The following is a 15,830-nucleotide window of genomic DNA, read 5'->3' as shown; positions in this document are numbered from 1 at the left end:
ATGCTAAAGGGGTTTCTTTTTTTCCTTCTCTCTTTGTGCTGAAGAGGCAGCGCCAGAGATCAAAGCTTGTCTCTCTGCGTTTTGTGATGGCGGGGCTGGGAGGGAGCGCGCAGAGGCGGGCAGAGGCCAGCGGCTCCACAGGGCAGCACGGCGCGCAGGGGACGCTCCCGTCCTGGGGGGCTGCAGCAGCGGGGCCAGGGCTCACCCACCTCTCTCTGTCCCCACAGGTCCGAGAGCCCAGGAGCCATGGGTAGGCACAGCCAGCACCCGGCACTCCGGGCAGCCCGCCGCGGGCAGCACTGAGCCAGGGCGGACGGCGGTGGGACCATGGGCTGCCGGCACCGTCGGGGAGGCACGGCGGCGGGCAGGGCTGTCGGGGCGGTGTGCCAGGGGCTGTAGGGCCGGGCGGCAGGCAGCATGCCCAGCGGCCCCTTGCCCACCTCCCGCGCAGCATCCCCTCTCCGCGGTGGCACGGGATGAGGCCGCCCGCTGCCCCGGGCAGCTCCGGGGACGGGTGCAGCCCAGGGCTCCGGCCGCCGGTGCTCGGCCCCCCGCACCCTGCCGCAGCGCTCCGCTGCAGGGCAGCAGCCACGGGGCCCTGAGCCATGGTCAGCCGTGAGCCCCTTCCCGGCCCGGCCCCCGCCGGCGAGGGCGGCCAGGAGAAAGCCATGACGGTGCGCTCGGTGCTGCTCAACCGCGACTCACCCGACATCGAGAGCCGCCTCAGGCGCCGGCGCAACCGCACGCAGCAGGTCCGCTTCAAGGACCTGGTGGAGGGCAGCGCAGAGCAGGCGGCCAGCCCCACCCCGGGGCCCATGGCCGCCCCCGGCCCCAACACCCCACGTGCCTCACCGCCCCCCAGGGACACCCCTGAGCCGGCGGCTCTCTGTGCCTCGCGGCGGAGCTGGCCCCAGGCCCAGCCAGGCTCGCTGACGCTGCCCATGCCCAGGAAGGCGTGCATGAGCACCGCCATCCAGACCTCCCCCAGCCTCCAGAAGCCCTTTCCAGCCTCGCAGCCCCACAGCAAGAGCGTTTGCGACGTGGCCAGGGACGCGGTGCTGCCTGCCGCCGCAGGGAGCACCTGGTGCCCAGGGGGGGCCGTGCCCACTGGCGCCAGCCGGGCTGTGCCCCCGCGGGTGCCTGGCAGCCTGCTCACGCACGACCATGCCGCAGCCCTCGCCCAGCAGGCCGCAGTGTGCCGCGTGCCACCGCCACCACCCAGGGATCCCTGTCCCCCTTATCCGGGCACGGCCGGGTGCCCCGCTGCCCGCTGCACCTCCCCGGTGCAGAGCTGCACCCCTGAGCCCTGCCCGCCCCCCCCTGCCTGCACCCGGCTCCGTGGGAACCCCAGGAGTGGCCGTGGGGCCCCTCCGCGCCCATCCTCTGTGCCCTGTGGCCAGTCGTGGCCACCCACTGAGCCATTGGGGCTTGGCCGGAGCGACTCGGAGCGGAGCCTGCCCTGCGGGCGCCCACCACCCCAGCCCTCGCCGCACCGCCAGCAGACCGTCCCTGCCGCAGACACCCACGGCCTCCGCCAGCCAGCTCAGGGCAACCCCCCATGGGACCCCCCGCCACCCCAGCACCAGCTCTGCGGCACGCCCTGGGGGGGACCCTGCTGCACCTCGCCAGCCCCCGTGCCGGGCTGGCACGGCTCTGCCACAGCCGCACCGGAGAAGACACCAGCTGCACTCGGCCATCCGGAGCCCCACGGCATCTGCAGCCAGCGACGCACCGCTGAGCCTGGGCACGGCCAGGCAGGACTGCAGGGGCCCGGGGAGCCGCTGCCCCTGGCCCCACAGGGCCCCGGTGTGGGGACGCAGCCAGGCAGGCAGGCACCGGAGGTCCCCCGGCATGGGCAGCCCTGCCTCACCGCTGAGCAGTCGGAGACGCTGCGCCACATCCAGGACCTTCTGCAGCTGGTGGTGGTGGCCAAGGGGCCAGTGGGACCACCAGCGGGGGACGAGGATGCCCGGACATCTCAGGGAGAGGGCCCCCGGGGGCCCGGGGAGCAGGGGGACCTGCAGTCCCAGCTGCAGTCCCTGGAAGGGGTGCTGGAGACCAGCCAACAAACCATCAGGGTGCTGCTGGATGTCATCCAGGACCTGGAGAAGAAGGAGGCCCAGCGGGACGGGTGAGCAGGCAGGGATGGAGGTGGGGGCCGGGGGGGCCGATGTCCCTGGTGGGGCTGTGGATGGAGGATGGGGGGGCCCTGCCAGAGATTTGGGTGCTGCTGCCTCCCGGACGCGTTTCCCTCTGAGAAACTCGAAGTTGCTGTCCACGCACACGCGACGCCGTGTCTTGGTGCGATGTCTCGCCCGCCCCGACTTGTTCTGCCTGTGCCCGCGGTGCCCTCCCCATGCCCAGGGAAGGGGTGCAGGGGGGTGCAGACCAGGGGGACGAGGGGAGCTGGGTCCCCTGCCCGGCTCTGGTGCAGCTGACGTGCCCATCGGTCACTGCGAGTAGAGACCTGGGATGTCGCATCCCGACTGCAGGCTCAGCTCAGCCATGGCCGATGCCCCAGGGACAACGTCCCTGCCATTCCCTGGGGACAGCCGCCCTGCCATGCCCCGGGGACAGCCGCCATTCCCCGGGGACAGCCGCCCTGCCATGCCCCGGGGACAGCCGCCATTCCCCAGGGGCAGCCGCCCTGCCATGCCCCGGGGACAGACTCCCTATTTCTCATGCCTGCTTTCAGCCCCATTCTTTGAGTTACCCAAGGCACAAATTCAGCGGCCGGTGCCTCAGTGACTGATGTGTCTGTGCCCCAGGGAGGTGCCCGTGCACCCCCGTCCTGCCCTGCCCTGCCCTGCACAGGACCTGCTCCATGGGTGGTGGGGCAGGGCATCTCCTGGGCCAATTTTCCTTGGCCTCCCAGCTAGATTTGCCAAACAGAACAAGGTGGTAGAGGTTAGTCTGTGACGGCCCAGAGCTGAGACCCTCCAAACTCATCTCACACAAGGGCCACCAACCTCCTCAGAGATGTGAGAAGCTGCTCGCCCCATGCCGGTCCTGGCACACTCCTGTAAAACCCTCTGGGATGTATTCCCCACACCCTGAGACAGCAAGCTCCAACCAGGGCAGTGGAACGATCCCGTCATTACAGCTAACGAAGCCTGTGTTGGCCATAACTGAAGCGCAGGCAAAGCTGCCCTCGTGCCACCTCCCAGAGCAGCGCTGGTGGGAAGGGGTCGCCGCAGGGCTCTGGTCCAACGCCCACCGAAGGTGGGTGCAGCCCGGGCAGGCTGCTCGGGACCTTGCCCAGCTGCGGTTTAGAGTCTGGGGGGATGGAGATCCCCCACCTCTCGAGCCCCTGTCCCCGTGTTTGACCACCCTCGGGGTGAAAACGTGCTCCCAACCTCTAGTGCTTGCGCAGCTTGTGCCCTCGGCTCCTCGCGGGGTAAGAAGTGCTGAAGAGAAAGCCAGGAACACCGAGCTCAGTGTGCCGTGGCGGTATTGGTGTGTCTAACGTGGCATGCGGTTTTGGGGAGGCAGGGTGGCACACGGGAGATCTGGACCTGCCAGATGGGCAGCTCCTGGTAGTCCTGGCCCTGGTGTCTTCGCATGTGTTTAATTGTTTTATCTGAAACAAATGACTGCTAAGTACCTCCTTCCAATTAGGGACAATAGAGGCGGTGTGGATCCCACGGAGGCGTTAGCAAGAGTGTGCAAGCCCACACGGGTGTTTAGGCGGGGTGTGCAGCACCATGCCCCCTCCCTGGCGCAGGATGCCCGGCCGCGGGTGCAGCCCGTGTGTGCCCGTCCCGGCCGGGAGCTGCCAGCAGCCCTGGGGCACCGGCTCCCACGGGCCCTTCCCTGTGCCCCGAGCACCCGTTCCCCCGGCCGCACAGAAGCTGCCTGCCCCGCTCGGCTTTGTGCGTGCCCTGGCCGCTCCTGCCCCGGCACAGCACGGGTGACCGCACCGGAGGGGGGGAGAGCGTGCTGCGGGGCTTGGCCCTGCTTGCCCCAAAAGAGGAGCAGCACCAGCAGCTCAGCACATCCTGGCTCCCGGAGGAGCCCAGCACCCCACCTGCGCTCTCCTGGCTTTTCAGAGCAAAGCGCTGAAAAAGTGCTTCTTGTGACCGAGCGCAGCAGTGCTGCTCCTGCCTCCGTGGACGGGGACCTGAGAGCGGTGCCGGGAGCTGGGCCAGGGCTGGGGTTCGCTCCTCCCGCGATTGCTGCTGCGGGGCATCAGCGTGCAGCCCCCGGCACAGCCCGCTCTGCCCCTCGCCGTGCAGTCCCCGGCACGGCCCGCTTGCCCATCACCGTACAGCCCCGGCACGGCCCCCTCTGCCCCTTGCCTGTCAGGGTTGCACCAGGGTCTGCTGCCCCAGGGGCTGTGCTCAGAGGAGAAAGGCCCAGGAGCGACCCGCCGCCTGCGGTGTTGCCCTCTGGGGTGCCCACAGACCCGTGGCCGTGGCCGTGCCGAGCCTCGTCCCTGCGGGGTGCGGCGAGGGCGCGTGCAGAGCAGTGCTAGGTGAGAGCACAGGTTTGCTCCCGCGGTCAGAATTGAGTTTGTCTGCTTGGGAAACTGATTTAGCTTCACTGCGGGCAGCTTAATTAAGATCTCGGCTCTGTATACTGTTGCAGTCAAATGAGCAAACGAGATGCCCGGAGACATAAGGAATGGGATAGGAAATCACATAAAAAATTATCCTGGTGTCCTGATGCTGAGGAACGGCGTGGCCTCATTTGCCACGGCTCAGCGTCCTGCGGGCGCCCAGTGGCTCTGAGGCACCTGCTGTACACCAGAGCAGTGCCAGCAGCCCTGATGCCGCTGACGGTGTAACGTGTCCTCGCAGGGTCCAGGCGTCGACCGCCAGCAACATCCCACACCAAACACCTATCTCGGGATTAGAGCTCACCCTGGTAGAGAGGCGCAGTTTATACAACGTTAGATACCCCACACACACACACGTATGTATCTTATATATATATATATATATATAAAAAGGTATCATGATCTAATTTATGTGCTAAGAGTATAATCCCAATTGTAATATATAAATTGGTGCATTAAAAGACCTAGTTTTCGAGGGCTGAGAACAATCATGGTCAAGGTCGAGTAATAGGAGGAAGATTTAAACAGGAAAACGTGACTGCTATGTGGGACACGGGGGTGTTTTCTCAGCTGTCCCCCAAAAGCCGCAGCCTGCACTGCCTACGAGGGGCGGCGGCGATGTGGAGACGGAGTCCGCAAGAGTGACCAAAAGCATTTCATAGGGCCCTTTTCTTACAGCTCTGAGAGTAATTATCAATATAATTATCAATACAACCAGAGTTGGGGCACCAGCGGGGAGCCCCCGCCGGCAGTGCTGGGGCGCTGGGGGTCCGCGGGCAGCTCCCCGGCACAGCCCCGGCACAGCCCCGGCACAGCCCCGGCACCCTGGGGGCTCGGGAGGGCTGCAAAGCCAAAGGCACGCAAGCGCCGTTCAGAGAAGCTGCAGGCTGCTAAGCAAGGAGAGATGTCGGTGGGCCATTTCCCCGGGGAGGCAGTGGCTCTCCTGCCGGCAGCCGAAGCCAGGGCCGGCAGCGGCGCGTGGAGGCTGCTGAGCTCAGGGGAGCATCGGGCTGGCTCTGTGGCCGGGCGAGAGGTTTGCTGCCAGTCCCTGGCGCCCCGCGGCTGCCTGGCCTCTGGGGTGCCAGGGCACTGTGGCTGGTGGACCCTGCCGCGCTCCCAGGGCAGCAGGAGCTGGGACGTGCCGCCGGCAGGCAGCAGGGATGCCGGGACGCTTATTCTGCACGGGGGGACCGGGGCGCATACCTGGTCCCAGGGAGCGGGCAGCCGGGGAGCTCTGGGCAGGAGGGCACAGGCGTTCGCCCAGCGGGCAGCGCGGCGTGTGCTCCCTGGGCAGCGTGCAGACGGCCTGGGGATGCATTGGGGCTGGCGTTTAGCACCAGCAGCAGAAACATTTGGAGTGCAGGTACCTTCTGTAGAGATCGGGGAGGAGGACTGCTTTGGGGCTGAGCTGAGCTTTGGGGCTCATCAGCTTAATTTGAGTCCCGTGCTCCTTCCCTGGAGGAGGATGCTTCTCTGGTGCAAAAGCATCAAAAAGAGATAAATCCTGAGTTTGGTGTAGGCTGGGGATTAGTCTGGAGCATCTCCCTCTGCCCATCTGTCAGGGCACTGCTGTGTGCAGTGAGTGCCCCCACGCAGACCTCGCGCTGCCCACGGTCTCGCTTCCTCAGGGCACCGTGTGTGGGGAGATGCACGGTGGCCTGGGGAGGCCACAGGCATGAGGTACAGCTCTGGGATGGAGATGAAAGGAGGTGTGAAGGATTCGGGGCTTCTGCTGTGCCTGTCTCTGGTTTGCAACCATCTAAGAAATCTGCGGAGCTGAGAGGCACTGCACTTGGCCTGGCATCAAACAGCATCTCTCGGGAGGAGAGGAGCAGGGATCCAGGGAGGAGAGGAGCTGGATCGCAGGGAGAACAGGAGCTGGATATAAGGGAAGAGAGGAGCTGGCTCCCAGGGAAGAGAGGAGCTGGGTCCCAGCTCCCAGCTGCTGGAGTATGAACTCGAGATGCTGATGAGGGGCCTGGGGGCAGCTGGGGAGGCACAGGCAGAGACCGAGGCCGGGTCTCCAGGCTTACAGCACTTCTGCTCTGTCGCAGGCGGCACTCATACCGGACAGGGCAAGACATCGCCAACTGTGGGACCTGCCGGGACTGTGCCTGCATCATCTACAGGTAAGAGCCAGCTCTGGCACCCTGCACGTTCCCGGCGGGGGCCCTGCTCTCCTCCGCCCCTCAGACTCCTAATTTGGCTAAGAGGCAGAGGCGGAGGGGAGTTGCGAGTCTTCATTCCTGGGGACCGTGCTGGGCGATGGAGGGGACCTGCCTGCCTGTGCTCCATCTCCTGTCCCCGTGGCAGGGTGGATGCTCAGGGCATCCCGAGCTGCAAGGGGCTGCAGGGTCTCAGCGGTCCCTCCTCTCCTGTCCCTCCTAGTGCTCTCTTTGTCGCAAAAATGCCTCCAGCACCTTAGGACAGACACAAACTCAGCTGTACAGGACCACAGGACCAGCTAAGACCCCCTGCGACAGGTCCCTGGCAGAGGCCATTGCAGGAAGCTCAAGGGAAAAGGTGCACACAGGGAGCGGCTGTCCCCGTGCCACGTGTGCAGTGCCGTGTCCTTGAACCTCATCCTGCTTATCCATGTCCCAAGGGGCCCGTCCCATCTGCAGCCCTGCAGAGGGCTGTACGCAGAGGGCTGTCAGCCCTGCTGTCCCCGCAGCCACTCCTGCTCCCAGGGCACCACAGACGGACCGCTCGCGGGTGTCGGGGGGCACCACGTACGGAAGGGCCATTGCCAAGGCCCCTGCGCCTGCTGGGAGGCTCCCATGGGACTGGAGAGAAGATGGCAGCGCCTGTCATGCCAAAAGAGAGTTCGGTGCAAAATGCAGCCCCACATCGCGGCCTGGGGCCCAGCGGGCAACCGTGCACCCCCAGGGATACAGAGGTGTGCTCATCGGCCAGCACAGGGTAACCTGCGGGCCCGGGCAGAGCTGCAGCAGAGCCAGGGAGGTGGCAGAGCTGGGGCCGCATTCCCGTGCCTCAGCCGGACCTGGAGGACTGCCATTCCCCGGGCTGCCGTTCCCCCAGCTCTGCTGCAGCCGAGGCCAAGCAGAGGGGCCAGCCCCGGCCCCAGCCCAGGCAGCTGGGCTGCTGCACCAGGGCAGGCGGGATGGGGACAGCAGGGACAGAGATGCCATTTCAGCCAGAGCCTGAGCCTGGGCTGTGCTGAGGGCAGGATGGCACAGCTGCCCCTCCCTGGACTATTTCTGTCTTTGCTGGGTGACCCTTTCCTCTGCAAGGAGTCCTCAGACGGGGCTCACGGGCTGCTCCCCACCAGTGCCACGCTCCAGCCACGAGCTCGCAGCCTCCCCTCTCTCCTCATGGCTCTCTTTGTGGCCCTAAAGGCAGCATCTCCCCTGGCAGGGTGCACCGTGCCGGGGCACGGTCACACATCTGCCCTGCCAGCTCCGTGCCAGGCAGGACGCTGAAGCTGCGCCTGGACACGGCTGGCAGCCGGCGTGCCGGGACCTCAGCGGCAGGTTTGGAGGGGCACGGGTGCTAGCAGGGTGCGGATGCTCGCTGTCCTTGGAGCAGGGCTTGGCTCACCAGCCCAGCCAAGAGCTGTTCTGGCACACCGCTGCCAGCTCTTCCCCAGCGTGCTGCCAGCGCTCCCGGCACAGGTGCAGGCACCTCAGTGCTCTGCAGCCAGCTCCTACCACGTGTCGAAAGGCCAGAGCAGGGTCCTGGTGTTACTTGGCCTGAATCTGGTCCCTTTATCTCTGCAGAGAGCAGCTCCCGCTCCCAGGAGTAGATGGGGTGATTTTCATGAAGGACAGCTGACTGGCTGCAGCTGGAAGGAGAGCTGCTCCAGTTTAGTGGCAGAGCATTTATCTTCTGTAGAAGCAACATATCGGGGAAAGCCTCATTAGTGGCTGGTGGGTGGGCTTGCTCGCTTGCTCTGAGTCCAGGCTGCCTCACGTCGTCCCTGTACCAGCTCCGCAGAGACACTGCAGACAGGCTGCCGGTCACGCAGCGGGTTTCTACCCCTCGCCAGGGGACCGTGAGGCCTCAGCTCTGCTTCCCCAGCATTGGCACTGGGCTGGGACATGGAAGCACTTTCGTCCACTGCCCTCTCTTCTCAGAGCCCATTTGGTCTCGGGAAAGGCATCTCACGCCCTCGCGGTGCAGGCAGAGACGTGGCTGGGGCCCTCTCCCTGTCAGGCCTGTGGGAATCGGGGAGCTGCAGTTTCACCCGAGCCTTCTGCCCATCCAGGCGTCCGTGGGTGCCCGTCTGCCCCTCTGGCCGTGCAGCTGGCCATCTCCCTCTGTGCATGTGCAGGTGGCTGGCCAGGCGCGTTCTCGTTTTGCTATTAATTAGGCTTACTTTGCTCGCGCTCGGAAGCGCAGGGTGCCGCGTGCAGAGCCGGTACTGAGCAGCGGTCCGCGATGTGCACACGGGGCGGTTTAGCCGCTGCCCCGCTGTGCTTTTGTGAGCGCCTGTGCGTGGGACGGACGCGCTCTTCTCCGGGCACCTCCAGGCTGGGGGTGCCCCGGCACCGGCCCCCGCTGCGCACCCGCATCCTCGCACCCCCTGCGCCGGCTGCCCCGCGCGCCTGTGCCGCCGCGGCGGTGCTGCGTCTGTCTCTCTTGTTCTCTGCTTATTTACACCACAGGCTGCCCCGCTGTAGCTCGTGGGGGACTTCAGTGCTAATTGGGTCTGACGAGCCTGTCTCCGCGCGGCACTGCAGTGGGGAGAGATGTCACATCTGGGGGAGGTGGCTCCCTGTAATTGCCAGGCTCCGCTGGGGACTCCCTCTGGGCTTCGCTGCCGTCCGCATAGGAGGCTCTGGTGGGAGATGGGGAGCAGGGGCAGCACTGAGTGCAGAGTGCACGGGGTGCCAGGAGCCGGGGCAGTGCTCCCGGCATGGGGATCACCCGCAGCGGGGGGCAGACCTGCCCACCTGCATCCCATCCCAAGGCCGTGCACGAACGTGCCAGCTGTGCACCCCTATAGCGGCCCCGAGCCCTTCCTCTGCATCTGTGCTGGGACATCGGGGTCCCTCCCCACGCTGCCCCCCTGCTAAGGGGCTGTCTGTCACAGCTCACCCTTTTTGCTAGAAATAGCTGGGGACAATCAGTGTCCTCGCAGGGCGAGGTGACGGGAGGTGACGGGAGGTGTTAGCATGCCGCGTGGGGCTCGCAGGGTGCTCCCCGTGTGTGGGGCAGCCGCGCCATGTGCACGGTCCCGGGCACACACCGCAGCACCTCGCTGATCTGATGGGACGTGGCTGGCGTGAGGAGATGAGAGCACTTTCGGTGTGAGGAAGCACCACGGCACGTGGCCGCCAGCAGCCAGCCTGCGCACTGCGGGGTGCTGCAGGGACACCGGAGGGCTCCGGCGCTTGCAGGAAAGCTGAGGGCTGTGGTGGGGGGCACAGGCCCCTTTACCTACCCCTTGCCTCTCCAGTGGTGTGACAGGCAGCAGCACAGCCCTTGCCTCTTGGGCCACCTCCTAATGCTGCAGCTGCCCTCAGCCCATCGGGCCCGGGCGCAGCGCTGGTGGCAGCAGCCGCAGGGTGAGACAGCCTGGCCCCAGGGACGGGCAGCCCCTCTCTGGGGGTTCAGTGCTAACCGGGGTCCCACGGACCCTGGGCTTGCCCCCCTGCATCAGCGCCGGTTCCCAGCTAGGGCGGTTGGCCGGCTCCTCCCTCCGGGCAGGCTGCGGGTAAAGTCTCGGCGTGTGTTAGGCTGAGCCGGGAGGGACCCTGCAGCCCCGGGGGATGGAGCAGCACCACCAGAAGCTGTACCCTGCTCGGGGAAGCACATCGCGGTCCTGCAGTGAGGGGATGGCAGCAAGGGAAGCACGCTGTTGTGGCTGGTGACTGCAGTGTTCCCGGTGTGTGCAGAGCCTTCCTCGACCCTCCCCTCTGTGCGGGGAGCGTGGCTGCCTTGCCGAGGACGGCCAGCCCTTGCAGCAGTGCCAGCAGTCCCTGCGGGGCACTAATGGGCATCGCCGCTGATGGCCTGATCAGGGCCAAAGAGCCGCTCTTCTCCCAAGTGGGGGACCCTGCCTCTGCTGCAGCAAACCCCAATTGCCCGGTGCCTGAGTGCCACCTCGGTGCCACCAGCACAGTGTGCCGGGAACAAGTCCCTGGCACTTAGGGAGGCCCCTTGCAGCAGATCAGCTGCCCAGGAGGGACTTGGCATGTTTGTCCGTGCTTAGGGCAGGTGTTTAGGGCGAAGGAGATCTGGCGAGCGGGTGAAACAGCAGAAAAAGCACAGTCTGGCCCAAGAGAAAAGCAGAGGCAGTGCCAGGCTTTGAGGCTAGATAAGAAAGAAGGTGCTGAGGGGGCAGCTGAGGGTGACCCATCCCAAATCACCCCCTGCCACCACATCAGGGGCTGTTTGTCGGTCTGTCCCTCCGGAAGGAGAGGCCCCTGGATGCTCCAGCACAGCAGGTTTAGCCATGCAGTGCCACGTGCCCAGCTGCAGACCGCACTGCTGCAGGCGGGATGGCTGTTTGGGACGGATCCGGCCCCCGCCCCCCCACTTACAGCCTCTGAGGGGAGGGCGGTGGGCAGGAGCTGTCTGAAGGGCATGCCAGCAGGACCTCCCCTCGCAGGGGCACACGGTGACCCTGGGAAGGCTGCCCACTGGGAAATGCTGGGAGCCCTGGAGAAAGCTGCCAGGGAGATGCTCAAACAGCCACGCTGCACCGCAGGCTCCTGCGTGAGGCCCCTGCCCTTCCCACGGGCTCAGGCATCCCCTCCGGCCACAGGACGACAGCCGCCGAAGCCAGGCTGGTCCCCGCCACGCGTGCCGTCCCCGTGCAGCAGCCTCGGGAGCACAGCAGGGCTGAGGTCCCCGGGACGTGCCCTGGGGATGTGCAGGGGACTGAGCTCCCCGGGGACATGCGGGGGTCTTGTGGCAGGGCGCAGGGGTGGAGGCGGGTGCCGGGGCGTGGAGCCGCGGCGGGCGGGGGGCCGCGGCAGGCAATGCCCTCTAACGCCGTCCCCTTCGCCCTGCTCGCCCGCAGCGTGGAGCACGATTTCCGGCAGCAGGAGGGCCGCTTCCAGCGGGTGCTGAGCCATATCGAGGGCGACACGACGCCGAGCTCCCCCGCGGCGGCGGTGGGGGCCGTCCTGCCGCCCAGGCAAGAGCCGTCGCCGGTGACGAAGCTGCCTGCGAAGCTGGATGCAAAGAAATCCAGGCGCAAATGCTTCTGGTTCCTGTGAGCCAGCGGTGCCTGGCGGTCCAGGAGCGCGGGGGCACCATCCCAGCACTGACCCCCTGCCCACGTCTCCTTCCTCCTCTCCCTCCCTCTGACGGTAGGGTTTGGGTAGCACCAGCTTTTATATTTTTAACCGTTCAGTTTAATCTACTGAAGCCCCTGTGTAAATAAGGCGAGGGGAACAATGGCTGTATTTAATGAGAATTCAATAAATTCTACGGAGACGCTATTTTTGTTACATCCTCTCCCACCTGTGCACTTCTGTTCTGGATGAGGATGAGGAGGGGCTGGCGGCTGTTCCGCTGCACGGGCTGTGGTGCTTGCCCAGCCCCAGGCACCCACAGCCCCTTGGTGAGAGCAGCCTTGGGCCCCTCTGCCTTGGGGCTCCCCAGGGGCCGCCTGCAGCCCCGGTGCTCCCAGCTGAAACCAGTGCCTGTCCCTGCACCCCACAGCGTGGCTGCCCGCCTGTCCCCCAGGCTGCTGCCTGCAGGTTAACCAGGAGTGCCCAGGGTTTCTCCTGCACCCCCAGTCAGAGACGGTGGAAAATGGTCTCTGTGGGACCTGGCCAGGAGAGAGGAGAGCTGTCCCCGAGACCTCCCAGGTGGGAGGGCGGGCTGTGTGGGGGTCCCAGGGGACATGGGACGTGTTCTTCCAGCAAGCTCCCCTGTGCGAGGCCGGGGGGCTGGGGGCCGAGCCCCGCACAGCCTGCCTGTACCCGGGGCTGCCACAGGAGCAGGGGCTGCGTGGGGCTGCGAGGGCTAGGAATTCCCTCTCCCCCTTCGCGGCCGACTGGCGGGGCCTCCCTGGCCGCAGGATGCGCTGGCTAATTACAGAGAGAAAGGAATTAGCAGCTCAAATATTCCAGCCTCTGCAAGGCTGCCCACGAGAGGAGAAATTCAGCGTCAGTTTAATGAGGGTCCCAAATCAAAGCGGCTGGCGGCAGCAGTGGGAGGCGAGTGTACGCTGAGTGCGGCGCAGTAAGTACTCCCCGTGCTCCCCCCAGCCCGCTGCGACGCGCCGTGCCCTGACCACCCTCCGCTGCCGTGGAGCCGCGGGTGAGCCGTCCCCAGAGCCCAGGACCGGGCGATGCTGCCCGTACGCGGCACCGGGGCTCTCACCTCAGCGTCTGCGGTAGTCATGGCTCTCCCAGCGGGGCCACCAGCCTCAGAGAGGAGGATGTGTCCCAGCCTCCTCCGGGAGGTGCCGGGCACCCCAGGACACAGCAAGCGGTTGTTGTAACCAGCGGTCTGGTGAGGGCGGGCAGGGGGCAGGAGGGTCTGGCCACGGCCTCTCCAGCTGGCGCCTGCACCACGGTACCCCACAGCAGGAGGCTCACACGTGCGGGAGCTGACACGGCGTTAAGCCCCATCCCTTGTGCCGGGGACCCGCCTGGCGCTCGCGGGGCTGCAGCCCGGCAGTGCTGAGGGGGGCCGGCGGTGCCGAGGGGCCCCCGCGGTGCCGAGGGGCCCAGCTGCTCGGCTGTGGGAGATGCTGCAGCGCCCAGCGCCAGCCCCACTCACCAGCAGCCGCCCGGGCCTCAGCCGCAGCCTCTCCTGCGGCAGCTTGTCCCTTCCCTGCCGGGCTCTCGTGAGCCCCGTGGGACGGGGCCAAGCTGTGAAGGCAGGGGCAGGGGAGGTCAGAGGCCTCTCCACGCCCTAGTTCCCGGGACAGTGAATCGGGGGCACTTCTCCCTTCTTGCCCAGCAGCAACAGGAGGGACAGAGGCCACCCCTAGCATGGGCACGTGTCCCTGGTGCCCCCGAGCCTTCCTGGCAGCCACAGCTGCTGGAGCAGCCTGGGCTGAGGGGCCTCGGACACCGGGGTGGAAGCAGGGGCTGCAGCAGCGGCATGGAAGTCACGAACAACACTCGGAAAGCTGCCAGATGGCGTTTCTGGAGCCCGGCAGGGCCGGCGCGTGGGAAAGGGAGCAAGTGGTGGGAGTGAGGCACAGCCAAAGGAGCTCTTCTCTTCTCCCACACTGTGTATGGGGCCACGCTTCAGCACCCAGCATCCCTCCTCGCCTCTGTCGCAGCCTGGCAGAGCACGCCTAACAGCTCTTTTTGCTCTTGCTTCCTCTGGCGCTGAATCACGCAGCCTGGGAACAAAGGCTAAAAGCAAGACGATACCAAATGCAACCCTGTACACATCTCCTGCCTGAGTCACATCTCCTGCCTGAATCACACTCCGACGCTGAGCGCCCGCTGTGCACGCCCGGCACAGCCCCACGGCGCAGCTTTCGGCAGCGCAGCTGCGGGCACGCCTGGTGAAGCGGCACTGCCTGGCCACGAGGCCACTCGTGCACGGGCGCGTGTCAGGGACGGCACCCGCCATCGGCTCAGGCAGCAAAGCCACCCCAGGACAGCAGAGCCGCTGCCAGGAAACGTCGCCGCGGGGCTGCACCGCTGGGGCTGTGCTGGCCGAGCGGGCAGGGGAGGGCAGGCTGAGCTGGGAGCCGGAGGGGAGACCTCGTGCCTCCCCTGTCGCCCGGGGGTACAAGGAGGGGTCACCGGGCAGGGAGCAGCAATGCCAGTGCCTCGGTGTGTCGGCGGGAGCAATCCCAGCACCCGGGATGCTTGCATACAGGGCAGCCTCATCTGCTCGAGAGCATGGGCAGGGCCAGTGAGGATAGAGCTCCTGTCCTGCCCACTGGCTTTACTGCCTCGGTTTAGTTAGGTCTTTATTAACGAGAACAAAGAACAGGGGGGCAAACCTGCAGGCTTATCCCCAGAAGGCTCAAGCAAGGGCTGAGCTGCCACTCCAAGATGCCCACACCTCCCCGGGCATGGCACACAGCGCAGCACGGCGCTTCCCCACAGCACGGTGCTTCTCACTGCTGCACGGCCCTGCCGCTCGCTCCGGGCTCCCGGAACGCAGTCAGACCCCGCTCCTCGCCCACCCTCGCGACCCAGAGCAGCTTGTGGGGCCCACGCCCCGCTGCCCGGCCGAGCACGCTGGGCCTGCCGCCCCGTCCACGTCAAAGTGCCCACGAACCCATGCTGGCCAGCTCTGTTTCCCCCTCCTTCACGATAGATCATTGCACCCGGTGCAGCTGCTCTGCGCGAAGCTTCAGCCGAGCAGCGCTCTGGCCGGCCCACCCCTCCCACGAGAGGTGGCTGTCGCAGCACATTCCTCCCACGTGCCCTTGGCATGTAAAAGTGTGACGGTTCACCACGTCCAGTTGCTGGTTTTCAGAAGAATACAGCCCAAACCCCTCATCTGCTTCCAAAACGGGCTTCCTGCATCGCAAACACTGCCTGCTCCTCCCAGCGCACCCTCTGCTCCAGACCTGCTCCTGGCATGGCTGCCCCTCCCTGCCTGCACATCCAGACCCAGCCAGCTGGGTACCAGGCTGCAGTGCCAGCTGAGGAGCAGCATCGGTCACCCCGTCCCAGACCCCTAAATCAGCGACGCCTTTTGCACCTCCCGCATCCCCCAAAGGCAGCCGTGGGAAGCGGCGTGGCCCCGACGCCCGGCGCAGCATGAGGTGGCGGCGGTGGTACTCACCCGCAGGATGTTCTCCCGGTCCAGGACGATCACCCTCCGATTGACAGTGTGCAGCAGCCGCTCCAGGATCAGCTGGATGTGCTTCTTCACCTTCACCTGCAAGGCAAGAGGTGTCACGCTGCCTGCCGTGGTGCCGGGAGGGAGGGCACAGGTGACAGCACCATCACCGCAGCCGACGGGAATCACCCCCGTGGCACAGAGCCGGCACACGGTCCCCAGCCCCGCAGGCACTGGGCGCTGGCAGGCTGGGCTGGGGGCACGCCGCCTCCCGGGCCACGTGTGATCGGCCCCGTGGCACCGCCGCAATTACTGCAGTCACCAAAAAAAAGCAGGCAAGGAGGTTGCAAAGTGTTTGCAGTTATTCTTGGCAGGGCGTGCGGGAGCCAGGACTGAGGGCACAAGCTTCCTCAGCACCCCATAGTGCCCCAGGGAGCGTGGAGGAACCAGCTCTGCTCCGGCCGCGGGAGACGGTGGCCGTCAGACGAGCCCTAACACCTCTGCAGCTCCAGATGTGGGGGACCGTGGCCGCCGGACGAGCCCTGTGCCTGGGATCCTCAGCTGTGGGCCCAGACAGCTCTGGTCC

General features: G+C 66.2%; 2 protein-coding genes across 3 annotated transcripts in view; one reads left to right on the top strand and one right to left on the bottom strand.

Moving 5' to 3' along the window:
- LOC309591926 (dedicator of cytokinesis protein 2-like) overlaps positions 1-15,830 on the bottom strand; it is an 81,765-nt gene that overhangs the window by 27,176 nt on the left and 38,759 nt on the right. For both annotated transcript variants that reach the window (XM_082314891.1, XM_082314892.1), the window contains one exon: positions 15,248-15,343. In XM_082314891.1, coding sequence (XP_082171017.1) covers positions 15,248-15,343 — 96 coding nt within the window. The remainder of the gene's footprint in view (positions 1-15,247; positions 15,344-15,830) is intronic.
- LOC309591927 (uncharacterized protein) lies at positions 606-11,748 on the top strand (the record flags this gene model as incomplete). The annotated part of the gene is made up of 3 exons (XM_082314893.1): positions 606-2,131; positions 6,613-6,687; positions 11,550-11,748. 3 exons carry the CDS (start codon positions 606-608, stop codon positions 11,746-11,748), a joined length of 1,800 nt encoding a protein of 599 aa, XP_082171019.1.

The sequence above is a fragment of the Platalea leucorodia genome (genome assembly GCF_965183815.1).
Source record: "Platalea leucorodia genome assembly, chromosome: 6".
In the NCBI taxonomy this organism is placed as follows: Eukaryota; Metazoa; Chordata; class Aves; order Pelecaniformes; family Threskiornithidae; genus Platalea; species Platalea leucorodia.
Note: the sequence above shows the minus strand (reverse complement) of the source record. Positions and strands in the feature narration are given on the sequence as shown.